General features: G+C 30.2%; 1 protein-coding gene across 2 annotated transcripts in view; it reads right to left on the reverse strand.

The window, feature by feature from the left end:
• alpha-Cat (catenin alpha) overlaps positions 1-27,989 on the reverse strand; it is a 118,154-nt gene that overhangs the window by 44,830 nt on the left and 45,335 nt on the right. For both annotated transcript variants that reach the window (XM_065514949.1, XM_065514950.1), the window contains exons 2-5: positions 10,285-10,661; positions 9,910-10,227; positions 9,637-9,840; positions 8,887-9,571 (exon numbers count right to left, since the gene is read on the reverse strand). In XM_065514949.1, the coding sequence (XP_065371021.1) occupies positions 8,887-9,571; positions 9,637-9,840; positions 9,910-10,227; positions 10,285-10,661 (1,584 nt within the window). The remainder of the gene's footprint in view (positions 1-8,886; positions 9,572-9,636; positions 9,841-9,909; positions 10,228-10,284; positions 10,662-27,989) is intronic.

Genomic DNA, 27,989 nt, shown 5'->3' on the forward strand with positions numbered 1-27,989 from the left:
GAGGTTTCATAGTTTAAAATATATTTGGGACAATATTATTGTATTAGTATAATTATTTTTATATTGCATTAGTAATTTTGTGAATTGAGCCATGTAATACTAGTGGAATTTCCGAAGTATTAAATAATTAATTTTTGTTATGAATATGAATCCATTGTTGGATAATCTTGGTCCTATTATTAGTAGTAACTATTTGTTTAGAGAATGTTTCAAAGAATATGCTGCTTATTTAAAAATCGGTCACGTTAATATTGCTAGTCTTAAGCCATCATTAAGACATTCAAAATTTGATGAATTCAAGTATATAATTAATGAATCCTTATTTGATGTACAGGGCAACCAAAAATATGCAATATCATATTTTTTGCTGTGCATCGTATAAACATATGAGTTAGTTATTTATCCGTTTCAGACAATTAGAAGAATTTTGGCATCGATTTGTTAGTGCATATTTTTGCATATTTTGCTCTTTACTGCATATTTTTGCATATATTGCGTTTTATAGCATATTTTTGCATATTTAACTCATAACTGCATATTTTTGTGGCATATTTTCTTTATTTCCATTATTTTGTTTTCTAAATATAATTTTATTGCTTGTATTGTAATTTTTCATTTCTATATTTTACAATTTTGTTAAGGTCCAATGATAATTTGCCTAAGCTACTTAAAGAAAAAATTAGAGTACACATAATCGACTTATCTTCATTAAATTTTCATTGACTTAAGGGATCTTAGTTTCAATATATTTGTATTAAATTAATAATATTCACACACAAATATCAAAATTTAACAAATAGTAAAAAATACATAAAAAATTAAAAGAAAAGAAAATGGGCAACTTCTTAACAAAATGTTGGATACATTTAAAAAAACTTAAGGTGGCTTGAGACAGTTATGGTTGGGCATTAACAGTTTACCACTAATGCAGAATTAAACAACTTTTCAGCAAATGTTCAGAATATTAAGATCCATCGCAAATATCACGTTCAAATCACGTTGATAGATTTACACAAATTGTAACAAAGATATTAGGAAATCATTAAAAAACAATCAATTGATGAGAAAGGAAAAAACATAGAAAATGTCACGGTATTTTGAGTTCCAGTAATAAAAATGCAAAAATGTTTTTTTTATTTTTCCGCAGTTTTAAAGAAAACAAATCATTTCACTATTGTAAGGCTTTTTGATAATTCTGTTTAAATTTTGGAAATCAAATTTAGATGTTAATCTTCATATATGATGAATGTTCCAAAATCCAATGCAATTTGTTACCAAACAATTACAAACGCTCTCTATAGTGATTTCGAAACATAATGCAAATGATAATAAAGTAGATTTTAAGGAAATTCTTGATATCCTCTCCCTACAATATTATACAACTAAATACTGAACAAACTTTTATTTACTTCTTATATTCTTTTTAATAAAACATTGAAATCAAACAATAACCAACTATTTTTAAGTGCATATTTTTTATATTTTAAGAGCATATTTTTCGTTTTTAAGTGCATATTTTATGCGCATAAAACACTTTTTTTAGAGCATATTTTTGGTTGCCCTGTTGATGTATTTGCTGTATCTGAGACATGGCTAAAAAGTAAAATATCTGATAGTTCCGTCTCTATTCCTAACTATTATATGATTAGAAATGACCGTGCAGACCATATAAGAGGTGGTAGTGTTGCGATTTATGTTCGTGCGGGTATTTCGTCAAAAATAGTAAAACAGATATCTGATCCCGATACCTTTGAATGTTTATTCATTGAGATTGATAACTCAAATTCGAAGACTTTAGTAGGTGTATTATATTCACCACAATGTTGTTGTCGATACAACAACATTGTTATTTTAGGTGATTTCAATCAAAATCTGTTTAACTCTAGAACTTCTGATCACATTAGGGCTCTTTGTCACGATGCCAATCTTTTTTATCATCATAATTCAATGCCTACTCATTATGATGTACAACATTCAACAACATCATTAATAGATTATGCATTGGTAAGTGACTTAAAACAAATAGAGGCATCCGGTCAGTTTTTGGCACCATCTCTTAGCCATCACTCTTTCATTTACATTTGTATGGACATTCCCATTACAATTAAGAGCCGAATAGTAGAGTATAAGGACTATGGAGCTATTGACTGGAATAAGATTGGAGAGATATTAGAAAATTGTTGTTGGGATGAGATATATGGTACAAACATTGTTAATCACCAGATAGAGAAATTGTATGAACTTCTTTATGCATTACATGATAGTGTCCCCATTAAAAAGAAACGAATAGTTAATGGTACTAATTTTTGTAACTTACCTGAAGTCAAGATTGCAAGGAATATGAGGGCTATGGCTTTCAAGGCATATAGAGAAAATGCTAATGAGTATAATTGGAACACATACTGTAGATATCGTAATAAGGTAAAGAGTGTATTAAGAAAGCAAAAGACAAAGTACTGGACGAAGATATTTGATGGCTGTAGTAGTAGTGAAATGTGGAGGATAATTAATAATCAACGTGTCAGTAGAAATGCTATTAGCCCATTTGATCAATATGATCCTGAAGTTTTTAATGACTATTTTATTTCCTTGCAGTCAAATTCCCAAGACATAATTCCGGATACATTAAATTTCTCTAATTTAGGGTTTGGCTTTAGGACTATAGACAGAGATGAACTTTCATATTCAATTTCTCGTATTAAGTCAAATGCTGTCGGTCCGGATGAACTACCATTAAAATTTATTAAAAATCTTTTGCCATACATTGAGGATTACTTGCTGTTTATTTTTAACACCATAATTACTACCTCTCATTATCCTGATGTATGGAAAATTTCCCGCATAGTGCCAATAAAGAAAAAATCTGTCAATAGTAACCTTGAGGATTTTAGACCCATCAGTATACTTTCATGTTTATCAAAGGCATTCGAGATCATACTTAAGGATCAAATGTTAGATTACACTATGCAACAAATGGAGACTTTTGGAAAAACACAAGATCATGACAGTATAGGTTCGACTCTACTACCAAAGGGTAGTACAACCCTATACTCAGTTTGCCCATTTTGGTGACCGATTTTTTTTTATGGGCCCCCAAAGTTTCTGAAAATCAGTGGGGCCTCTAAAAAAGGTGTCATCAGGTTTTGGTTAACAGCTAATTCAGACTTTGTGCTACGGCTTAACTTTATATGGCAATAATATAGCTAAGAGTCCGCCAAATAAATTTTGTTAAAATTTGTTTCCAAAAAATAGCTTTTTCGTGCACTTTTGTTGAAAAAATATAGGAAGAAAATTTTTTTTTTTTACTTTTTTTAGAATAACTTCCAGGGACTCCTAATTTTTCAATAACAATATCTCGCAAAGTTGTAGCTACGGTAAATTTGAAAAACTCTTGTGAACATATCAATGCATTCTGAATGTGTCTAGTCACTCTACATAGCACATAAAGATCACTTTGTACCTTAACAATTTTCGTTTTTCCTATTTTTTGACGCTAAAACAAAGATTTTTTTGTAAAAATAGTATTATCAAGTCCACACTTCTATGTTGTGCTGTATTATTTACTCGGCTGAGGTGTTCGGAATGGGGATCAGTGGGTGGACCTTCAATGTCACACATTTATAAAAAAATTACCAAAAAGTCATTTATGATCCGAATGAGCTGCAATTTCAAATATAGATAGACCTTGAGAAGGTCTACAAAAAATATGATTTTATCTGTAGTTATCTCTTTTAGTTCAAGAGATATTTGGGTTTAATATTTTTTTAAATTTTGCCCGATCTTTTTTTCGTATTTTAAATTTGATGGGCCTACGAAAGGTCGAAATTTGTTTTTTTATATATGACGTATATTTGCGATAAAATTCTAAAGAAAATAAAACAAATCTGATAACAATTATTTCGTCCCTATAAAAAGTTACACGCATCCAAAGTTGAAGCATCTTTTTATATATTTCAACTTTGTATGCGTGTGTTTTTTAAGTTTTTTCCCAAAAAAGTCCCCATATTTTTTCTTTTATAAAAAACTAATTTTCTTCGGGACTATATAAATTTTTTTATGATCTGGAAAGAGAACTTAATGCAAAAACATATAAGGTAAAATTTGACTAACTTAAGCGGACATTGTACCCCCCAGCCCTATCCAAACTTGGGCAATTTTGAAAAAAAAAAATTAGGTTTGAGTAAAAAATTCTAAAAACGCAAAACACCGACCCTCAAAAGCTCATCACATTTGTATAGCCCCATATGTTGTTTATATACATACAGAACGTTTTTACTATCATGCTGTAAATAACGTCAAAGTGGGCTATTTTCTAAAAAAAACTTCGTTTTTGGAACAAATTTTCGCCGTTTCAGGAATTTCGGTGTTTAAAAACAAAGAATGGCAACATTAGTGATGCCATTGACTTACGAATATTTAGGTCTATATTACTTCCAAATTTTATTGTGATGTCTGTAACTGTTCAAATTTTACATTAATTCAAAGTTTTTATTTTTCTTGATGGAAAATCACCATTTTAAAATATTATTAGTTTTTAAGGTAAATGACGTCACAAAATTATTCATTTCACTAAAATGTCAATCTTTAAGTCATAAGGTTTCCACCGATATCAAAAACTTATATAAAAAGCTTATATTTACACTTCAGAAGTTCCACAAACCTTGCCCACTTTCAAAAATTTTAAAGTTTTTTCATATCTTGCATCAAGCCGGTCTTGCATGATCAAGATTGGATAAAGTTATGCGCCCGGATCATACCGATAATGATTTGCCCATTCTTCGTTATTCCAGCACAATAGAGAAGTATACACTCGAACATACATTTTTAACAAAAAAATATTGTTTTAGAGTCAAAAATTAGTAAAAAACTACAAATTTTAAGCTACAAAGTGATTTTTGACAGCTATTTAGAATACGTAGGTATGTTCGGATTGCATTGATATGTTCACGAGAGTTATTCAAATTTACCGTAGCTACAACTTTGCGGGATATTGTTATTGAAAAATTAGGAGTCCCTGGAAGTTATTCTAAAAAAAGTAAAAAAAAAAAATTTTCTTCCTATATTTTTTCAACAAAAGTGCACGAAAAAGCTATTTTTTGGAAACAAATTTTAACAAAATTTATTTGGCGGACTCTTAGCTATATTATTGCCATATAAAGTTAAGCCGTAGCACAAAGTCTGAATTAGCTGTTAACCAAAACCTGATGACACCTTTTTTAGAGGCCCCACTGATTTTCAGAAACTTTGGGGGCCCATAAAAAAAAATCGGTCACCAAAATGGGCAAACTGAGTATAGGGTTTTACTACCCTTTGGTAGTAGAGTCGAATCTATACTGTCATGATCGTGTGTTTTTTTCACTGTTGCACTGTGTTACTTAAGTTCACGAAATTTACTTAAGGTAGGATCACACGATTGCCGCAATGCACCAATTATTGGTCTATTTTATACGTCAATCGTGTGATTTCACAACTTATTGGCTCATATGTCAAACCACAACAATATTGTGCTTATTTGGCCCAATCAAATGCAACCCTGGTACGGCAATCATGTGAATGCTTGATAGGCAACATGCACCAATAAAAAAGTTAAAAATACACCAATATTTATTGTGTTCTAGTGCGGCAATCAAAGAAGACAATTAGCGCCAATATTAATTTTTGTAAATGAAATATTGTTTTTGTCAGCCACTCTCTGACCCACATACATCTTTTAACATTTCTTTATTAATTTTTTTATATGATAATTAAGGAAGACGCAATTTTCTTTTTTTATTTAACAAATATTTTTTTCAAAAATAGATTGTTTTTACATTTATGTAAACAAAACAAAATTTAAAATCTAGCACAACAGCTGTTTCTCTGAGTTGCCGTAAACTAGAACAATCGTGTGACTGAAATGCGACAATTATTGCCACTAAATCGCTTTGCGCCAATTTACGACAATCAAATTTATATAAAATGAAGCAATCATGTGACTGCAGAGAATTTGATTGGGACAATTTCTTTATTGGGCCCCAATTCAGCACAATAAAAATTGTATTAAATTGGTTCATTGCGGCAATCGTGTGATCCTACCTTTAGTGATCAACATTTTGGTTTTCGCACTGGTGGTGGCACATCACCGTTGTTGCTTAGTATGACTGAGAGGATTCGCCACAATATGAATGAAAATAATATTTCCACATTGGTCTCTCTTGATCTAAGTAAAGCATTCGACACCGTTAACTATAACATCTTGATTAAGAAATTGTATTCAGGCTTTGGGTTTTCGTCAACTTCATGTAATCTCTTATATTCATTTATATCTGGCAGATTTCAATTTGTTGGTTATAATGGCAGAAAGTCAACAACGAAATGTTGTTCTAGTGGAATACCTCAGGGATCCGTGCTTGGGCCTCTGCTATTCATAATATACATGAATGATTTTATCGAATATATTGGTAGCTTACAATGTCAAATATATATATTTGCTGACGATATAAATTTACTCTTTACAGGTGATAAACAATTTCTTGATTGTCATGAGGCAACCATAAACTATTCTCTATTACAAACGTCTAATTGGGCAACTTTAAATAGACTAAAATTCAATACGAACAAGACAAAAGCAATAGTTTTTGGTTTTTCCGGAAATTCTGATGACTTTATAAACATCTCATTTGACAATGTATGTATCCAGTTTGTTGATTCCGTCAATTGTTTGGGGGTGATAATTGATAAGGACCTCAATTTTAGGAAGCACACATCATCAGTTGCTGCTAAAGTAGGTAATACTCTTCGTATTCTCTATAATTTAGATTGTTTTTTACCTATACATGTTCGTATTAGACTGTCTCACTCACTACTCACTACTCATGACACATATTCTCTATTGCCTTGAAGTCGTTAGTGGTACTATCAAAGCAAATATTTGACTCTAATATATAACCGCATATTGCGGTATATCTTTGGTCTTAAAATTTCTGAACCAGTATCAGCCTATTCGTTTGAATTTCTTGGCTATTCGTTTTAAAATTTGATTAATATGAGAATACTACTAACTTTATATCGTATAATAAATACCCAAAAACCACCATCTATTGCACATAATTTTCATTTTTCTAAGTCTACACGCAATCCGGAAATAATTTTACCTAGAATTAACAACAGTATTTTTGAAAGATCATTTTTAGTGCGATCCTCTAGAATTTGGAATAAGCTTCCTAGAAACCTCAAAACATTTAGTTACTCTAATTTAACAATTAAAAATAAGTATTTAGAGCATTTAAGAAATGCAACCTAAAAAAAAAAAAAAGTATTATTATTTTTAAGAACAAGCTAAAAAAAAAAAAAAAAATCAAATAAAATATATATATATATTAATATAAATATTATTATTATACATATAAAAAACTATTGTAATTTTGATCATTACATAATTTTACTAATATATTAATCATATATGGCCCTATGGGCTCGATTAAATAAATAAAAAATGAAATGAAATTCGCTGATTTCAGTGGTGCTAACCGTTTTTTAGGTTTGCTCGTATTTTCGAGATATACCGTTATTTCGAAAATGGAGGAGGAGGTTGCACAACATATATTTGGGTAACTCAAAAATGGTTTAGTTTATTGAAAAAACTGAAATTCCACAATAAAATTGCATTTAAGTAAGGCTTAACAAGTTTTTAATCTACGCAGTCGTTTTAGAAATATAATTTTCTTTTGGGAAAAAAAAATATTTTTTAGAAAAATTTCGAAATTTTTTGGTTTTTAAAACGACATGACCAGAGATGTACATGAGTTGATTCGCTTTTTTCTATATGAGTGAAATCACTGTGCTGAGAAATCAACATGTGCTAATAATTTATTTTAGGAGACTTGGAGCTGATGGAGTGTCGTATTTTATATATTCGCGTGGAAGAGAATTTGCGGGCAGTGTGTGGGCATTGATTTGGAATAGGAGGTTGCTTCTTTGTAAATGTTTTTTTTTTCTTTGAGACTTGTTGTACTTGACATAGTTATTGTTAAGCTTGCTTCTAATATTAGTGTTTGAGTATTGGCTAGTTGTTTGGATATTTACTACCTTGATGACTTGAATTTCCCTGCAGGACTGTTCTATCTATTTTTTTCGCATCACGGTGAATGACATTGACTAATGTACACTTTTTGACCCTTTCATTAACACCTATGTATACTATCTTGTTCTTGTTATTCTCATACATACATATGGCTGCACTGCTGTTTATGCACCTTGGGTGATTGTATCTATTATATGCTTATCTGGATTATTGTTTTTGTAACACTGGTGGAAGATTTTTTTATTTTTACCATGTTACATGTGCTGATGTCATCTATCAAAACACTATAAATAGTTGATTATTGTTTGGAGTTGAGTGGAGTTTTTTTAATTCGTACAATTTGTGTTAAGCATTATTTATATTTATAATTTATATTTTTGTTAATGAAATTTTTTGAAAAAAAATTTTTTATTAAGTAGAAATTTATAACCGATTATGGCCAATAAGCTAGGTTGTTGAAAAAATAATAAATAAATAAATAATATAGCTTGCAGTGCTTGCGATCTCACAATTGATTGTAATTTTCTTAATCAGTTTTTAAATGCCGTTAGCAATAACCACTCAAAAATTATTATTGTGTTATGAATCATATGCAAAGTATTCATATGATTCAAAAAAGCTCGATGATAAGTTGAATGCATAGTACAAAATCAATGCATTAATTTGTTTTAAATAAGATTTCGCGCGTAATTGAAGAAATAAATATTTTGTTAATATTACTGTAGAATTTTAAATGTATCCCATGTTAACTGCTGCTTAAGATTCTGTGATGTTATTATTTTAAAAGGCATTGTATATTTAAATAAATAATTGTGTTAAATTACCTTGATCCCTTAGAACTTTTACGGCTTCAAGAACACGTTTTGTGTATATGCATGGTTCGTAATTATCCATTTCAGCTTCAACTACATTACAAACTCGTGCTGATCTTCCTTGGATTGCACCAGCAGTTGTTCTTAAATCGTCGGCATCACCAACTTGTAAAGCCATGACACATTTGTTGACATCTTCCAATATATGGTTTTCAGATACGGCTAAAAAGTCGTCAATAGTAGTGATGTCATCAACAGCCTCTGTCAAAATACGAACTTGAACTTCCCAAGCTTGACGATACGCTGTCATATTTTCCTGCGCTACTTTCGAGTTGGGTCGTACTGTTAGAATTGAAGCTGCATTTATGACTTGAGGACATAAACTTTCTATTTGTGCAGCAGCATAGCGCACCATTTTTACGCCATCCTCATTGTTCGACATACTGCATACCAGATTAGCAACTTCTACTAATTTCTCAGCATGTTTAGTAAAAATATCAGCCTTTTCACGTACTCTTTTCTCGTTACCCGTTTTGGCAGCCTCTATAAGATCAATTAAAGGAGTAGTTGTTTCCAAGAACGAATCCGAAACGTGATCAACTACAGCCTTGCGCAATTGGCGACGTAAATCACGAGTTTTCCGGCACATTTGATCAATAGCTCTATCAAGACCCGAACTATTTTCCTTTTGTCCCATCTAAAAAATAAATAAAATAAATAAATAAACAGAACAAATTATCAGAATAGTATATTTAATCTTACATTTGACATATATTCAGACAATAGATCTTGCAGTGCTTGTCGTACAGCATTACACTCAGCAACAATACGCTCTCTTCGCTCATCCCTTGTGCAATCTGCATCCGCCATCAATGCAGCTGCACTGATTATACTCTCTAAACGTTCTTCAAGTAATTGGCGAGAGCGTTTTTCACTGTACGTCATGGGATCCATAATAATTCCCTCCTAATAATAGCAAATGAGTATTTTTTTATAATTAAAATAACTCAAATTAATCTACTATACAATACATACGTCAAAGTCATCTAAAGCTGCAGCCAATTCCCCAGCTCCGCTGTAAATATCTGTTGGTTGGCAAGATTTTCCTTGTGCAACGTCACTTATAGTATTGACAGCATCACATACTTGTTTAAGAATAAAGTCACGATTAACTTTAGCTAGATCTAGTTCTGGATGACGAACGTAAACTTTTGAAGCTGTGAGAAGCATAGTGGAATGTTTTTTTAGCATGGCGCGAGCAGCGGCTAAATCATCACGAAGTTGTGGATCTTTAAGCTCTTGCTGCCGTTTAGCTGCCTGCTTAATAAGTTCGTTTGCATTTCTACCAAATTGCTACAAAAAAACACACACATATAGTAATTAGCTAATGTAATTCAAATATTCTCTTACCCTCATATTGTTTAATAGTTCATCTTGACTCGAAGCATTTTTAAGACGATTCAAGTCGTCTTCGACCACATGCAATGATTTGAGCAACAAGTGCACATCAACCATATCGGCTAATATCAAGAGACGAGTAACAGCCGAAAGCAAATTACGAGCAGCGCGCACCATATTGCCTCGTTTGAGAGAGCTACATGGATCTTCAGAAAACTCTCGAGCTGCAATGCTCATGGCATCACCAGTTTTACGTACTTCATCGACAGCCGCTAACATTTCTTGAGTAATATCAGGATTTTCATAGGCAATTTGTTCACCTTTTTGAATAAAATTTTCTGTAGCCTTTTCGACAGCTGCCACCAAAGCACTAGCTCTTTTCGATTTCCCTACAAGCAAAATTTCAATTATTATTGTGAATATGTATGTACTTGAATAACCTATTTGTACCAGAGTATGAAAACAAACTAAACACAACGAACAATACGAAACGATTGGCTTTTCACTCATCTGCATTATTTAATTACCGTTACAATCGTACATTTGAGTACAAAATATATAGAGAAACGTATTTTTTATTCGTTTGTTTTTTTTTTGTACTGTGTTCTCTATTATAAAGTAAATCAATTACCAAACGTTTGTTAAACGTTTTTTATTAGAATGTTTCAATATTGTTCTTACTCTTTTCTTTTCTAGCTGCGTACGTTTATATTAATGTACAGTTTGCGCTCACGAGCAAAAACAATACAAAACAAAATGGCACATTCTCATTCTCATTGTTTATGTTTGGTTTTTCTTTTACTCACTGAAAAGAACAAAACAAAACGATAGCAAACGTTTCGATTTGTTTATTTCCGTAAAGTTTAAATCATCGTCAAATGTAATGAAATTTGTACATATGTATATGAAATTGAATAAAATGGCAGTTCTTTTCTAAGTTTATTAACAACAATTATACTAAAGAATTGTTCACTTAAAATCCGGTCACACTTAAGCATATTAAAGCTACATAAAGAAAAATGCGATTTCATAATGTTCAACAATAAATTTAATCTTTTTTATTAGCAACTAGCTGACCCGGTGCGCTTCGACACCCCAATTAGAAGAATGAAATAGTACTATTAAGTCTCCCTTTGTGAATCTAATTGTAAATGTCTAATTTCATATTTTTGGGTCCATTATTATAGAAAATGCAAAAGGAAGTTACCACTAAAGTCACTTTTGTGAATTCAAATTCATTCAGAATCATGTGTGCCTAATTTTAAATTTTTAGGTTTATTATTATAAAATATTCAAAAAGTACCATTGCAATAAACAAATAGTACCATTGATTATCAGTTTTGAATTCGCATTCACTAAACCATAACCCGTCAAGTTTGAATTTTAAATTTGTATAGCCTTTCCTATATTATCAACTAATTTTGTTTCTATAACAATTAATATTTAAAAATTATCACAAAACCCAAAAAAACGAAACCGCGGTTTTGAAATTCTTCGGTTTTTTGGAAACGCTAGGTCCATTATTATAGTAAATTCACAAAAGTACATATGAGAACAAAGAAAAAGTACCAAGAAGTATGGCCTTGAATTTTCACTCACTTGGGACCATAGACGCCTAATTTCATATTTCTATGTCCATTATTACAGAAAATTCAAAAAGTACCATTAGAATATATAAAAAGTACCAAAAAGCCCCCACTTGTGGTTTCCCACTCTCTCGGGTCCATATAGGCTTAATTTCATGTTTTTAGGTTAACTGGTGAAGAAATTACAAAAAGTACCATTCGAATAAAGAAAAAGTACCAAAAAGTCTATCCCTAGAATTCTCACTCACTTAGGACCATATATGCTTAATATCATGTTTCTAAGTTCATTGTTATAGAAAATTCAAAAAAGTACCATTAGAATAAAGAAAAAGTACCGAAAAGTCTGCCCCTAGAATTCTCACTCACTTTAGAACATATACGATTTCATATTTTTATGTCCATTATTACAGAAAATTCAAAAAGTACCGCTACAATATATAAAAAGTACAAAAAATCAGGCACTTGTGGATTCCCACTCACTCCGGTCCATATAAGCTTTACTTCATGTTTCTAGGTTCATTGGTGAAGAAATTACAAAAAGTACCATTCGAATAGAGAAAAAGTACCAAAAAGTCTCCCCCTAGAATTCTCACTGACTTAGGACCGTGTATGCTTAATTTCATGTTTCTAAGTCCATTGTTATACAAAATTAAAAAAAAGTACCATTATAATATAGAAAAATCACCAAAAAGCAGTCACTTGTAGATGCCCACCCACTCTGGCCCATGTAAGCTTTATTTAATGTTTCTAGGTTCATTGGTGAATAAATTACAAAAAGTACCATTCGATTAAAGAAAAAGTACCAAAAATCTCCCCCTAGAATTCTCACTGACTTAGGACCGTGTATGCTTAATTTCATGTTTCCAAGTCCATTGTTATAGGAAATTAAAAAAAAGTTCCATTATAATAAAAAAAAAGTACCATGAAGTTCCGTTTGAATTATCACTCACATAGGACCATATACGATTAATTTCATATTTCTAGGTCAATTATTATAGAAAATTCAAAAAGTACAATTATAATATAGAAAAAGTACCAAAAAGCAGCCACGTGTGGATTCCCACCCACTCGGGCCCTGTAAGCTTTATTTCATGTTTCTAGGTTCATTGGTGAAGAAATTACAAAAAGTCGATTAAAGAAAATAGGAAATACCCCTAAAATTCACACTCACTTAGGACTATATATGATTAATTTCATGTTTCTAAGTCTATTGTCATATAAAATTCAAAAAGTACCATTAGATGAATAAAAAAGTACCTATAGTTCAGTTCTCACATTTTGGTACCTAAATATTGTACCCTATGCCTAACACAAACTTCACTCAGATACAAATCAGCTAACTTTAATGTCGATAAGTGAAATAATTTAAAATATTAAAAAAGTACCATTAGGAGAAAAGTACCAATTTCCATTTTCTTCCTCGAACACCCCTCAAGTACGAACTTTAAAAATATTCCATTTTGCCAAAATTGTTTATGCTACAGACATGTCTCAAAATATTAAAATCTGTGTTAATGTGCCCAAGAAAAAATATGTTTAAAAAAAAGTACCAAACTGTAAACCCGGATTTGGCCCAATATACACCTTGGCACTCGAGTTCCAAATAGTTAAGTTAGTTAGTTAATTTTTGTATGAATCCAGGAACCAATGTTAAAAAAATTATCAAAATTGGCTTAAAAATTTCAAATAATATGTATTTTCCCGATTTTATCGCCTTTTTGGTACCTTTTTTATCCCCATTTCTTTGGTAAAATTTTATTCAAATAAATTTCTGTATCATGGTGGGAGATCATAATAAAATATTCGTATGTCTACGTCAGATTATAGAAAAACATATTTTATGAAAAAGTACCAAAAATAAACACAATTTTTATCCCTTAAGGGTTCAAATTTCCAAAAAGTACCAAACTTATATTTTTTTATTTTTTGATAATTAAAGAATACGATTTAAAATTTGTTTCTATGTTTATTGGTTTAAAAGATACATAGTGTGCAAAAAAAGTACCAAAATACAGTTTTTACCCGTTTTCTCCCCTAAATGTTTCGAATTTCGAAAAATAACGAAACACATGTCAGCTTGTTTTTTAAATGGAGTAACATTAAATTTTAAGATTTTTTGTATCTTTATTAGTTTTGAAGATATAAGGTTACCGAATTTACCCGTTTTTACCTTTTTTACCCCCTAAACGTTCGAATTTCCAAAAATCCCTTCTTATCGGATCGTTTTGGGGAGGGAGGAACCCACAGTTAAAATTTCGTGATTCTAGCTTCAGCCGTTTGGGCTGTGCGATGATGAATCAGTCAGTCAGTAACGTTACTCTTTTATATATATAGATTATGAATATGCAAAAAAAACTAGTTAATATCTTTATTTTTTAACTTTTGCACAACTTTTCGATTCACTGTGCTGCATATTTATTCCAAGCAGATACAATTTTTTATTGTCGATAATAGCGCTTCCATTTTTTTTATTAATTTATCTTTCACAATAATTTTCAATTAGCCGAAGTTGGGACAATATGTTTTGGTATTATGTACATCGATTTTGTTGCTTCGATACCAATACATGGCAGCTTTGGCATGAGGCCAAATCGGGCCAAAACTTTACTGAAGAATGGTGTTGTCTAATAAAGGGTAGAAAACGTTTTTAAAGACATTCTTTGACATACAGTAGCCCAATAAAGTCTACATACAGGAATTCAAATTAAATTTCTGTCGTTGAAAGCTGTATTTGTAAGTTAAAAGTAATGAAATATATTTGTTAAAAAAATAAATTCACACTAAAAAAAATTAAAACAACATCACTTAAGTCGGGTTTAGTAACATTTCCTATCACGTCCAAAATTTCACAGTTATTAGAATTTTTGATTCTGAGTCAAATAACGATTTTTTTTGGTTTTTTCGGCTTTTATGTTCAAAATATTGTGAAACTTAATAGCCCCGCCCACCCAAAAGTAGGTGTGACCGAGAATAAATTTTTCGTTATTTTACTCAGAATCAATAACTCTAATAACGGTGAACTTTTGGGCGTTATTTGAATTTTTTTTTTTTTGCTAAAATCGACATAAGACATGTATTATTATATATCTCATAAAAAAACTGCTTTAAATTAAAGTAACATAATAATTTTTCCTGTATGTAGACTTTCTTGGGCTACTGTAAATATCCGAAGTCATAGTTGTAAAGGTTACAAACGACCGCCAAAAGGGGTGCGATGATGAGTGGGGAGGCGATCGACCCCTTTTCTGGTATTTCCCTTGTTAAATGCAAGATGGCTGTTCAGCAGAAACTATAGGAGACTGCACAAAACAGGTGGACTAATGAAACTTCCTGTGCTACAGGGAGGTCGACTTGGCCCGTATATGATGCCAGCAGGACGAATCTACTTATAGAATACCGTCGTGAGTAAATAAGGCTAATTGTTTCCTCTATTAAAGGACATTGTTTAATCGGGACACATGCTAGAAGATTGGGCCTACGGTACAATGATTACTGTAGAAGCTCTCATAATGAAGAAGAGGAAGAGACTGTGTATTACCTTTTCTGCCAATGCCCGGCTCTTACAAACCTGAGGGAACGCATACTAGGATTTCCAATCTTATCATGCTTTGACGAGCTATCAAGGATGAATCTTAGACGAATCTACTCCTTCATCCGGGAATCTGGCTGGTTTAATTTGGAGTCAACGGAAGTATTGTACATACCCTGCTGTCTACCCCTTGGGTATCACAATGGGATCAGTTTTGAATGGACCCAAGTAAGCTGCTTGAGCAGCCCATGGAACCTAACCTAAGACCGCAACTGCAAATAGCTTGCCTTCATTACCTTCTTACCAAATTTACATGATTTTGAACATCGTTGAACATCTTTGTCTAACATGGTAATACACATTTTGCGTATTTGTAAATGCGTCAATCATTAGCCACGTTCACTGACAATGATATCAAACTTTGGACAGATTCCCTTTATTGTGTAATTCCCCAAGAAAGTGGTCTTAAACAAAGATTCGGCAATGTCGATAGAGCTTATAAATAATTTTGAAATAGTGAATAATTAATTTACTAAAAAATTAGTTACTCAATTTAAAACCCGAATTACTGAACGACATAAAAAAGTTTTTAATACGTTTATATTGTATTTGAATTCAGGATCATGTCCAACTAGCTCAAATTTTTTAAAGCATAGCTCCAAAACGGAAACTAAAGGGTTTGCTAACTAGTCAATTGTTTTGTAGATTGTTCGGGAGTTCTGTTGAAAGTTTAATGATGGACTTTGTTTTCGAATGTTTTTTAACATTATCAATACTTGAATTGTTAACTTTAACGTAATTTTTTTTTTTTAACAATAAAATATTTAAAACCCGATTTCAAAACTTCATTCTTTACTTTTTTAAAAAAATTTAAATTATTCGAATAAATCGATTAATTTTAAACGTGTGATCGAATTATTCGAACAAGTTAAAATCTCTTATTCGAATTATTCGTTTTATTCGAACATGAGAATTCGAATACCCTAGTATGTATTAACCGGTTAACAAAAAATCCAGTTAAACCATATAAACGGTTTAACTTTAATTCTTAATAGTGGACACCGACCTTTTCCTGAAACAATTAAACATAATGAAACTACTGAAAATTGATCAAACTCTGATGTAGTGAAACAAAGAATAATAACAAGATGTGAAACGCTGTCAAAAAAACCTAAGTCGGTTGTCAAAAAAACCTAACTATAAGAATGTATTGGTATCATTTTATTTATATGTAGTGGTTTTCAAACCACTTTCACCACACTCCTCAAACACACAGAGTTGTAAAAAAGCGACCTTAAAAATTATAACAAAATTTTATTACAATTAAATTTAAAAATTCAAACAATTCTCAAATTATTTGAATTATATTCGATCTGGAAAGGTTTTATAAATAGACTTTTCCGCTTTTTTTTATTAATTTTCAATACGAAATTTTACAAATGTGTTTGTTTTAGTTTTTATTTCAACCATAGTTGGGGGTAGTGCACAAAATGTTGATTGAAATCACTAAAATTGCAAAAAATTTAGTTTGCACTATTTTGTTTCAGCTTTAGTAATAATGCTTATTTCTTAACTAGCTCTAAAAAAATAGTGATAGTGATAATTTTTTAACTATCACTAAAAGAAGATTTAGTGCAAAAATCTGCACTACAATTAATTAGTGCAATATTTTTACCTGCAATCAAAAAAATCTGCATTAAACGTACTATCATTAAATTTTCAAAAATGAGTAGTCATGAAATTGATGAATCCAAATTCGAAAAATAAAAATTTGAAATATTTTTTGTTATTTTTAATGAAATATTAGTCTTAAATTTTAAATTAGTGTACAGAAATAAACTTAAACCATTTTGAACATAAACATTTAGTGCACAATTTGAAGTTGCACTCAAATTAGTGCAGAAAAAAAAGTTGGAATAAACTGATGATTGCATTTTTTTAACTCACTATCACTAATGTACTAAACATTAGTGATAGTGAGGACGCTAATTTTCAACTCAGCACTAAATATGAACAAAATGATTGCACTAATTTTGCACTATCACTAAGTATTAGTGCAAACTGCAAAATTAGTGCACTACCCCCATCTATGATTTCAACCCCCAAAGAATTAGTGTCAAACAAATTAAAAAAATATTTTTTTCGTTTGTGCAAAATAAATGTTATTTAAATGGTTTAAATGTGTGGAAAAAATTAATACAAATTTTATGTGATGGTGAAAGTGTGTGTTAGCATTGTAGAAAAAATTATAAAATACCCAGCAAAAACTTCGCTTACAAAGCTACAAGTAATGTATTTTTTAATAACTTACTGTTTAAGTAGTAAAGTCAAACAAAATAAACAAAAAAAACTGTAACTTTTTTTCAATTTACTCATTTTTTTTATTGCATGTTTATTTTTAGAAAAACAGAAAAGAATATTGCATTACTGTGTGAAAACCATTATTTGACGCAAAATAAAATAACTAAGCAGTGGTGTAGTGAGTACAACAACAGACTATAAAACGGATAGTTATTGGTTCGACTCGTGGCTGCGACTCATTTTTTTTTTCATTTTTTGTTTGCAAATACAAAATTCTATAAATAACTCTACTAACAAAACAACGTATTTCCGGCCAAAATATAAAGGATTTCTTTTGGGACATCGCTAACAAAAATAATGACTTCTTTCAGTAGAAAAATAAGTAGTCGAATCGTCAAATTCCCCTTATTTTTCGGCTTATTTGTAAGTAAAGTTTTTGCTGGGTAATGTGCATAGACAACAACTAGATAGGTAACTGAGAGCCAAAAACCTAAGTCTGTTGTCAGAAACCTAATTCATGAGAATGTATTGCATGTATTTTGTTTTTGTATCACCCGTATGTGTGAAAACAGAGTAATATTTTACTCTCTCCTTCCGTTCTATGAGTTTATTCTATGATAATGTGTGTTAGTGAATTTACGTTTATTAAACTATATTTATTCGACAATTTAATGTTAAAATTTTGAGACTTTTGGTGTATTGAATTCACACGGAAACCGTTATTATAAGTATACTTTAAGCTAAAGGGAACATCATATTGCTAATTATAATTTAAGTATTTTAAGAATAAAACGAACAAAAACTTAAAAAAAACAAAACATAACACATAGGGTACAACTAGAGGCGCAACTGAGAGTAACTTAATTAATCTTTTCAAATCTTGTGATATGTGAATTCAACATACTTGTGAGAGAATTAAACACATCAAAATACTTGAAATTCACTTTATTACACTTATACACAATATTTGGGAAATTTTTTGAATACTTTGCAGGACACTTTTTCCGAAACACGTTAATTTTCAAACGAAAAAAAAATATTTTTTATTAATTCTTGACACTTAATTTTATTTGTGGTAGAATTTAATTTATAGAACAGAGTTTCATTTTTTGGCATTAAAAATAGAAGAAAATTTAAATTTTTATAGAACTCTGAGTGTCTGGTGAAAATTAAAAAGGCACCAATACAACCTCAAATCTATGTACATACTTGGGTATTTAATTAATCGGGTTTCTGGTTTAATCGGTTAACCGAGCAAATAATAATCGGGGTTTATATTTAATCGGTTAGTTTTAAATTATTCGATTAACCGAATAATTTCTATTTTAATTTTAAATGGAAAAGAAAAAGAAAAACACATTTATGTGTAATTATATAAGCATTTTTTTAATAAAAAGAACAAAAACATAAAAAACAAACAAAGCATAATAATTCAACAAAACTACTTTTTAGGATTTTAGGGAGATCTTCTGAAATAATGTTTTAAAAAATGAATGTAAGTTAAATGCTTTCCTTTAAAACGATTTTTTTAGTTTTAATAAAACTTGACTTGAAAAAACTCTCTCACTGATTGTAGATGTTGGAAAAATCGAAAGTATGGCATGATAAAGAATATCAAATTTCTCAGTTCTTTTTTTATTTTTTTTTTTAATCATACAAAATTACCCATCATACCATTGGAGTCTTTTTGGATTTTTTAGATTTTGTTCTGATATAAGACTCGTTTCGTCGTCCTCCGACTCATTAGGATAATATTCATCATAAAACATTCTAGAAAAAAGGTCATTTCCAAAATTCCTTAGTTTCAGTTTTCGTACTATACTTCAAAAAACTATTGATAGATGGGAATGTTCACGAATTAAGAAATAAAATTTGTGTTTTTAAAACTATGTATATTTCTATATAAATGCAAAAAAAATAAATTTCGGTTAATCGACACAAATTAATCGGTTTATTTGTTATTTGAAAATTTTCCATTTTAAATTATTCGAATTCTGATTAACGGTTAATGGATTGAATGCCCTACTATATACTATATACATTCTCATGACTTAGCTTTTTGACAACAGACTTTTTTCCCTCTCAGTAACGATTCTATGGATATACAGTGACCGACAAAAGTCTACATACGACCATTATTTTCGTAACTCGCGGACTTCTAAACCATAATAAGTAAAAGTAATGATGCAGTTTTATTTCAAACTAGTTGACCGCCCCGGCTTCGCCCGGTAGCTATTTTGCTAATGTTAGTTCTTCAAGTTTCTCAAATTCTACCTGCCTGTTCTAATTTATTTGCAAATAAAATATGTATATTTGTACTGCATACTTTAGGGGGCATTTTTTATTACAGTTGACTGGACTAAAAAAAAATTTCCGAGTTTTACTCTGAATTTTAGATTTTTTTTCTTTACAAACCATCTCCTGAAAATTTCGAATCGAAGAAAGGAAAAATCAGCCAAATCGCTCCAGCCGTTCTCACGTGATGACATTACATACATGGACCATTTCATTTTTATATATATACACCCCTATCATGAAAAACATGTGAAATTTATGTTCCCATGAAATATCCATTTCCCTCGAAGGGAAAACTGCTATCGTGATATGATGATACTTGAACTTTTCATTCACAATAGTTGATTTTGTTCGTAACAGATGTTTATTGTTTACAAAATTCCATCTAAAAATTTCCCAATATGGGGAATTATTTCACATGAACAAAGTTTATGAACGAAAAATGGGAAAAGGGAACATATTTCATGTAAAATATTGATTCTCGATAAGGGTGATAGATGCATTTTTAGTAATATAACAAAAAAATATCGCTAAAATTATAATTAATTTAACTTTTATTCACAAAAAATTAAAAAAATATGTTGACAAAAGTCTACATACGATCTGTACACTAAATAAACATTTTTCAGCGAATACAAATTTTCATTAAATTCAATATTTCGTTGGGCCACCACGGGCATCTGCAAGCGTCTGGGCATCGAAGCTACTAAATTTTCCAGTTCTGCGGACGTGCTCAATAACATTTAAGTTCGGGCTTTGAGGTGGTGTGTACAATTGTCATGGGGCATGGTAGAGTAGCCAATCTTTGACAATTTGAGACCAATGTTTCGGATCGTTATCTTGCTGAAAAATCCAACTTTAACCAAGAGTTAAAATATCAACGGATGCTCTCAAATTTTTTCCAAAATGGATTTGTACTGATAACGATCCATATTATCCTCAATAAACATTAACTTTCCCACTCCAGAAGCAGCAACAGTACTCCAAACCATCACACTGCCAACACCATGCTTAACTGTAGCGAGTAAGTTTTTCGGATCCATTGCTGTATTTGTTTTGCGCCATACTTTATCTCTCCCATCACTTCCAAATATGTTATACTTCAACTCATCAGTGAACAAAACTCGCTTCCAGGATTCCATGTCCTTTTCCAAGTGCTTTTGGGCGAATTCCAAACGATGTTTGCGATCCGTTCGCTAATTTACGAGGAGTTCTGCTATAATTACCATTATTATTTAAGGTTCTTTGAATTGTTCGTGGATGAACAATAACTTCTGATCTTGTTGCGAGTTCTTTGGCCAATTTTGTGGTATTTACTTTTGATTTTTTGTGGAGTTCTTTTAAAATGAAGATTACATCTCTACGATGTAGTTTCTTTGGGCGACCACTACGCAGCTTGTTTTTAACATGTTGTGGTCGTATGTAGACTTTTGTCAATGTTTTTTATTGTTTTTTATGAAAAATTTTGCAAGTTTACATTTCAACATTTTTGTTGGTGTATAGCAATAAAAATATATTTCAAACAAAACTGCATTATTATTTTTGTATTTACCGGTTTTTTCATCATTGTAAACTCCACCGGTCTCGTTTTTTTTAACTTTTCGGTTTTTTGACAAACCGGTTTTTGTAAGACGGTTAACCGGTTTTAATGAAATATATTTTCTAAAGCTCATTCAAACATATTTATGAAAAACTTTGATACCATTTTTATACCCTTCACCTTCGTGAGAAGGGTATATATAAGTTTGTCATTTCCACAATGTAATTTTCCGACCCTTTAAAGTATATACAAATTTCTTGTTCCTTATAGATAGCGGAGTCGATTAAGCCATGTCCGTCTGTCTGTTGAAATCGCCTTTCCGAAGCCACCAAATAAGTTACATAAACGATTCATACATCAATATCTGTGGAATTCTTCCGGTTCGGTTACTATTTAAAATCGGTCCACAAATGGCAGATATATAAGGAAAAAACCAGGACAACCTCGATTTTGGACCTATATCTGGATTACTAATTCATTAATATAGACAATGTGGATATCTAATGATAGATACTTCAAAGACTTTTGCAACGACGCACAGTGGGGTCAAATGCCCTTTTTTTACGGATTTATTAATATCTCAACAACAATAATAGCGACGCTCGCAAAATTTTACGTGGGTAGCCCTTAGAACAATCCGCATATTGTAACAACATTTTAGGGATATAGGAGGGGGAAGTCGATTACCCACCATATAAAATAGTTATTAACTGTGCTATATCTATAGAACTACAATAGTTATGCACACTAAATTTGCTGCGGGTAACTCTAAAAACAAACTACACGTTCCGCCAAAATCGGAAGGGTATACGAGGGTGGAATCGGGTTCCCCCCATACAAATGAATTATTAGTTCTCCTATATCTATAGAACTACATCAGTGAGACACACTAAATTTATGCATGTTATTGATAAAAAAAACTACCATATTGTTTTAAGATGATATCATTATATTAACTAGTAATGGGAGGTTGAATAATAGAGATCTTTCACAACTCCTGCCACTAAAAGACTTGCAAAGTTTAAATGCACTGCTTTGAAATTTATACAACACAATATTTGAAATAACACAACATAAAAACTACAGATCTGAACGTGAGTGATAACTGGCTCCCGATATAAAACTTTAAAATTCTCGCGATCGCGCTCACTAACATGATTTTTTTATTAAGCTAAATTGCCTGCTATCGGATGACTTGACAAGGAAAAACTTTTAAACAAGCATATACAAGCGTGAATGCATCATTCACGATTAGAAAATCAACGGATGGAAAAATAAACTGAAATAAAGAAAAGTAATTGGTAAAAGTTTATTATTGTTTATCTCACTATAATACAAGAATATAGCCAGGCCTGACTGACACGTGACTCTCGTATTATTAATCACAAAACTTGCACATCTCTTAAAAAATAAACAATGACAATAACAACAACAACAACAGCAACAACAGCAATAAAACGTTTATGAGAATCGCAAAGTGCCTTTTGATGGTAGACTTAAAGGGTGAAGCTTTTACTAATTTACATATAACTTATTAGGCGCAGCGATGCGCAACGTAATTTTTTCTGAAACAACGCCTAACTGTCCAGGCTTTTAATTTATATTAAATTCTCTGCCCAGCTGAGCCCAGCTAATAACTTTATGTCCATTTGAACTGACAAAATCCATTTTTTTTTGCACTTCCAATATAAAAACTAATATCAAAGACACTTCCACAAATAATTCAAATTTAAGTTCAACCAAAACATATCAATAAATACCTGAACTTGATGATCGCATAATTAGATTTGTTAATTTTTTTAAATTACCTATCACAAATAGTATTTATTCGCGAAATTTTTTATTTTTTTTTTTAAATTTTTTAGGATTTTTTCTCACAATATGTAATTTCAACACGTGACTATAAAAATACCTTTTAATAGTTCACATTAATTTTTTGCCTGCAGATGTAGAATTTTGTGCTCTTTAAGCTGGCACTTTCAGTTTTCACGATACTTGAAATTTGTTTTTTCAATTAATCCGCAAAATTAGTATGTTTGGCCCCTCTGTGCGACGTATGTAAGACCATAGTAAGTTGGACCTACAATGGTTCAAAATTGAAAAAAATATTTTTTAAATCGAATTTTTTTTTTCAACAAAAGTTGTTTCCCTAAATTTAAAAAAAAAAAAAAATTTTGAATTTAAAAAATTAAAAAAACAATTCGAAAAAAAAAATTTTTTCAAAAAATTAATTTTGTTTACCTAAAAATATTTAAAATTTTTATTTTGAAGTATAATTTGGTGAAGGGTATATAAGATTCGGCATAGCCGAATATAGCTCTCTTACTTGTTAAAAATATTGATTTATTTTATAGAAAATTGTAGCATTTGACATTTCGTAAAAGATATAAAAGAATTGCATAAAGAATTCAAAAATGCTAAATTTCCATTAAATAAAAATTTAATATAAATCGATTAACCGGTTCTTTTGAAGACAAAAACCGAAACCTCTTCACAGGTTTTTTTAAAAGACAATAATCGAAACCGCTTTTTTATAAAATTGTGTTAAGTTTCAATTTGTTTTATTTTTAATACCGAAAAATTAAACTCTGTTCTATAATTGAAATTCCACCACAGATAAAATTAATTGTCAAATTAATTAATTGAAAATATTTTTTTTCATTTCTGCAAAATGGACGAGTTTTATGAATAAAAATGTGCTGTAAAGTGTTCAAAAATTCGTAAAATATTGTGTAGAAGTGTAGTAACGTGGTTCGGTCTTTATTTAGTCGGAAAATCATAGTTAAAATTTCAAATATTTTGATGTGTTTAATTCTCTCACAAGTGTGTTGAATTCTCACGGTACCTATATATGTGAGAGAGTAATTTAAAAAAATAGGAACTACTTGGTACATAGCAAAGTATAACAAGTAGTCCAACTCTTTGACAACAGTACCTAACTCTATACATGTGTTAGTAAAAAAGTACCTAACTCTAAACATGTGTGAGTAACAAAATTACACATGTGTTGGTAACTTTTAAATTTTCTACAGGCAACAGAGTTTTATAAATATGTTCTAAATTTGAGTTTGTATGAATTTTCAATACCAAAAATTGTAACTCTGTCCTATAGTTTAAATTCTACAATAACAAAAAATCAAAAATTAAAAGTTTAAATTTCAAGACATTTCATTTGTTTACATTTCTCTGAGCTCATACGTTACCCGTATATGTGAGAGAGTAATTTGAAAAAATGGGAGTTGGATTGTTAAAGTAATAATGTGTAAAAAAACATTATTTTATCAAAAATTAAAAGTTTAAATTTCAAGACATTTCATTTGTTTACATTTCTCTGAGCTCACACGTTACCCGTATATGTGAGAGAGTAATTTGAAAAAAATGAGAGTTGGACTACTTGGTATACTTTTGTTACGGATTTTTTTGTTTGCTAAATCTATTTATTTTCTTTTTTATTAACATGAGTGGAATACCCCTACAAGAACCCATAAAGGTTTAACATACCCCACCAACGATAACGCTACTGTAGAATGGAATTCAAACTACAGTTATCGTACTTCTTTTGCGTTTTATTTACAAACAAATTTTTAGTTATCGCACTTCTTCTTTCTACTTTGCATTCTCAGTGGTATGATCTTTTACCGTTATAAAATTTCAACCAATCAGAAAAGGATAAGGTACAGCATGAGAATGAAAATTCAGTTGATAGTTAGTTGAACAACCAGGAAATGTCATCAAGTATTCTGATGTTGAAGCATCAACATGTTCTTATTTAAATGGTAAAATTTGTTCGGTGTCTTTAAAATAATTATAAAAAGAAAATAATTTAAGAATTATTTTGGAACTCAAAATATAACTTTTACCACCGTGTTCTATGTAAAATTGTGATTTTGTGAAAATTATAAGTGTTACTTTGTGGTCTAATAAGACAGACATATAATAATCGGGATTTTAATTTTATAAATCTGTTTAATTAAAAAAAAATTAAAATTAATAATTAATCAGTGTAAAACTTCCATGCTATTCATGGTTATTATAAAGTCAACAAACACAACATGTATTATTTGTACATTAAAGTGACAATAGAACGAAAACATAATTAATTGAATATAATGTAAAACATTTAATTACAAACAATTCCTGAAAGTTATCCAATAAATCACATACACCAAAAATCAAAAGAAAAAGAATATTTGCTAAAACCATCATAATTAATAATTAATCAGTGTAAAACTTTCATGCTATTCATGGTTATTATAAAGTCAACAAACACAACATGTATTATTTGTACATTAAAGTGACAATAGAACGAAAACATAATTAATTTAATATAATGTAAAACATTTAATTACAAACAATTCCTGAAAGTTATCCAATAAATCACATACACCAAAAATCAAAAGAAAAAGAATATTTGCTAAAACCATCATAATTAAAATAAAACTCGAAATTATCCCACTGATTAAAATTATAAATAAAAGTCCTTAAATTTTACTAAATTAAACTTTTAAATATTATAAAAAAAAAACAGAAAACTTGAACATGGATTTAAACATAAAAGCACCTACAATTGCAATCTATAGTGTTTCGTTTGCGAAATAAATTACAAAAAAAAAAACTAAAAAAACTTAAAAGCAATATCAAATAAAAACCTGAAATACAAACTTAAAAACAAGAAATAGAAAATCAATGCAGCTGAATTAAAAACAACAAAAACTGTTATTAGTATTATAAATAAAGCATACAAAACCTAAAGAACAATAAAACAAAAAGAAAAACCACTGACAGCCAACAAAAGAACATTTAAAACAATAGATCAAAAACAAACCAGAAAAGGCAATAAAATGAACCAAAACATCGTAACCAGTGTCACCAACTTTCGACAAGCAGTTTTCGGCGTATCCAGCTCCAGCAACTTTATTAAATATAAGTATAAAATATTGTATATAGAATTATAATAATTTTTCTTATTTTTTTTTTAAAAAATTTTCGATATTATATTATCCTTTCTTGTCCATAGTTATTTTATACCCAATTTTATTACATTATAATTACAATTGTACATCTTTTTCCGTCTAGATTATTAGAAACAATGTCACATTATTTTTTTCACTAGATTTATTACTTGAATTTTCAATTTCAATAAAATATGAAATCCAAAATTAATTAACTCTTTCAAATGGGGATGCTGGGAAAGAAACAGGCAAAGGTAAGTTTCGGTTAAAGCGATTGTGTTATTAGGGACAGAGGAAAATATTAGGGTAGCATTTCTGTCATGGAGTCTGACGAAGAGTCAGTAGGGTGGGATAAATATACCCTGATGTCATAACACCTTGACATCAATAGTTTCATTCCTTACTAATGTTAGTATTTTATTGATGATTTCTTTTTGTAACAATATTTTAAATATGCACTATGGTATTTCAATTAGGCAAGAGTGTATATCATATGTTATGCGTTTAGGAAAACGGGTTAAGAACCAAAATACCTTTTACTGAGCTAGCTGGATAATCTATCTTGCCTCTTAACTGCTGTACCAATTTTTTTAAAACAATTTGTTCCTAATATTTCAAGTAAATAAATGACGCCTAACATATATGGCGCCCAACGAAATGGCCACTTCCAGTGGTTGAAAATGAGATTTTCAGATTAAAAGATTTCCAAAATTAATACAGTAGTAATATTGTTTCAGCCTTATATTTTGACAAAAGTCGTGAAAATTGTTTTTTATCTACGGAAAAATTATTTTACCATCTATTTATTTCTAATGAATTATCACAAGTCCAGAACTGATTACGTATAGTGTTTGGTTACTGTTGCGGTAATAATTCATTTTAATAAGAATGTACGTTTGAACTCTAGACTATATCAGTCCTTGTCTGACTATTAATCAATGAAAATGGTAGACATGTTGCGAGATGAATTAGATTCGAACTAAAGAAAATTGCTCATTTTCCGTAAAATTTAGTAGGAATGAATTTTTTTTATTTTAACATACATATGTTTGAGACAGCATATTTCGTTTAGAAGACGAATATGATAGGCCAAGTATTTATTAGGAAGAGTCAGTGTACTAGGTTACCTATGCCTTCTTTAATATATATAGAATATAACACAATCACTTACCTAGCCATTGCCTGATTCTACTTAGCATCCTCACACATTTTTATGAATTATTTTTTTTTTAAAAAAGAAACATCAAAAACCGTCAATATCAGAATACTTAATTTCTTCTCTTATATTTTTTTTTTATTTCATTTTGTTTTTCAACTTCTAGTAGACTGTTGTACATCGCAGTATACAAGAATTTGAACGGATCACAAACCACTTCATACATTACTTTTAGTCTTTTCAACTAGCAATCAACATACCTTGACCATTTATTTTGTTAAAAAAATTCTCTGCTTTATTGATATTTTTATCCACTTTCTGATTGGTTTAGTGCATTATGCACAAATATAACACGCGG

The sequence above is a fragment of the Calliphora vicina genome, chromosome 1 (genome assembly GCF_958450345.1).
Source record: "Calliphora vicina chromosome 1, idCalVici1.1, whole genome shotgun sequence".
NCBI classification, from domain to species: Eukaryota; Metazoa; Arthropoda; class Insecta; order Diptera; family Calliphoridae; genus Calliphora; species Calliphora vicina.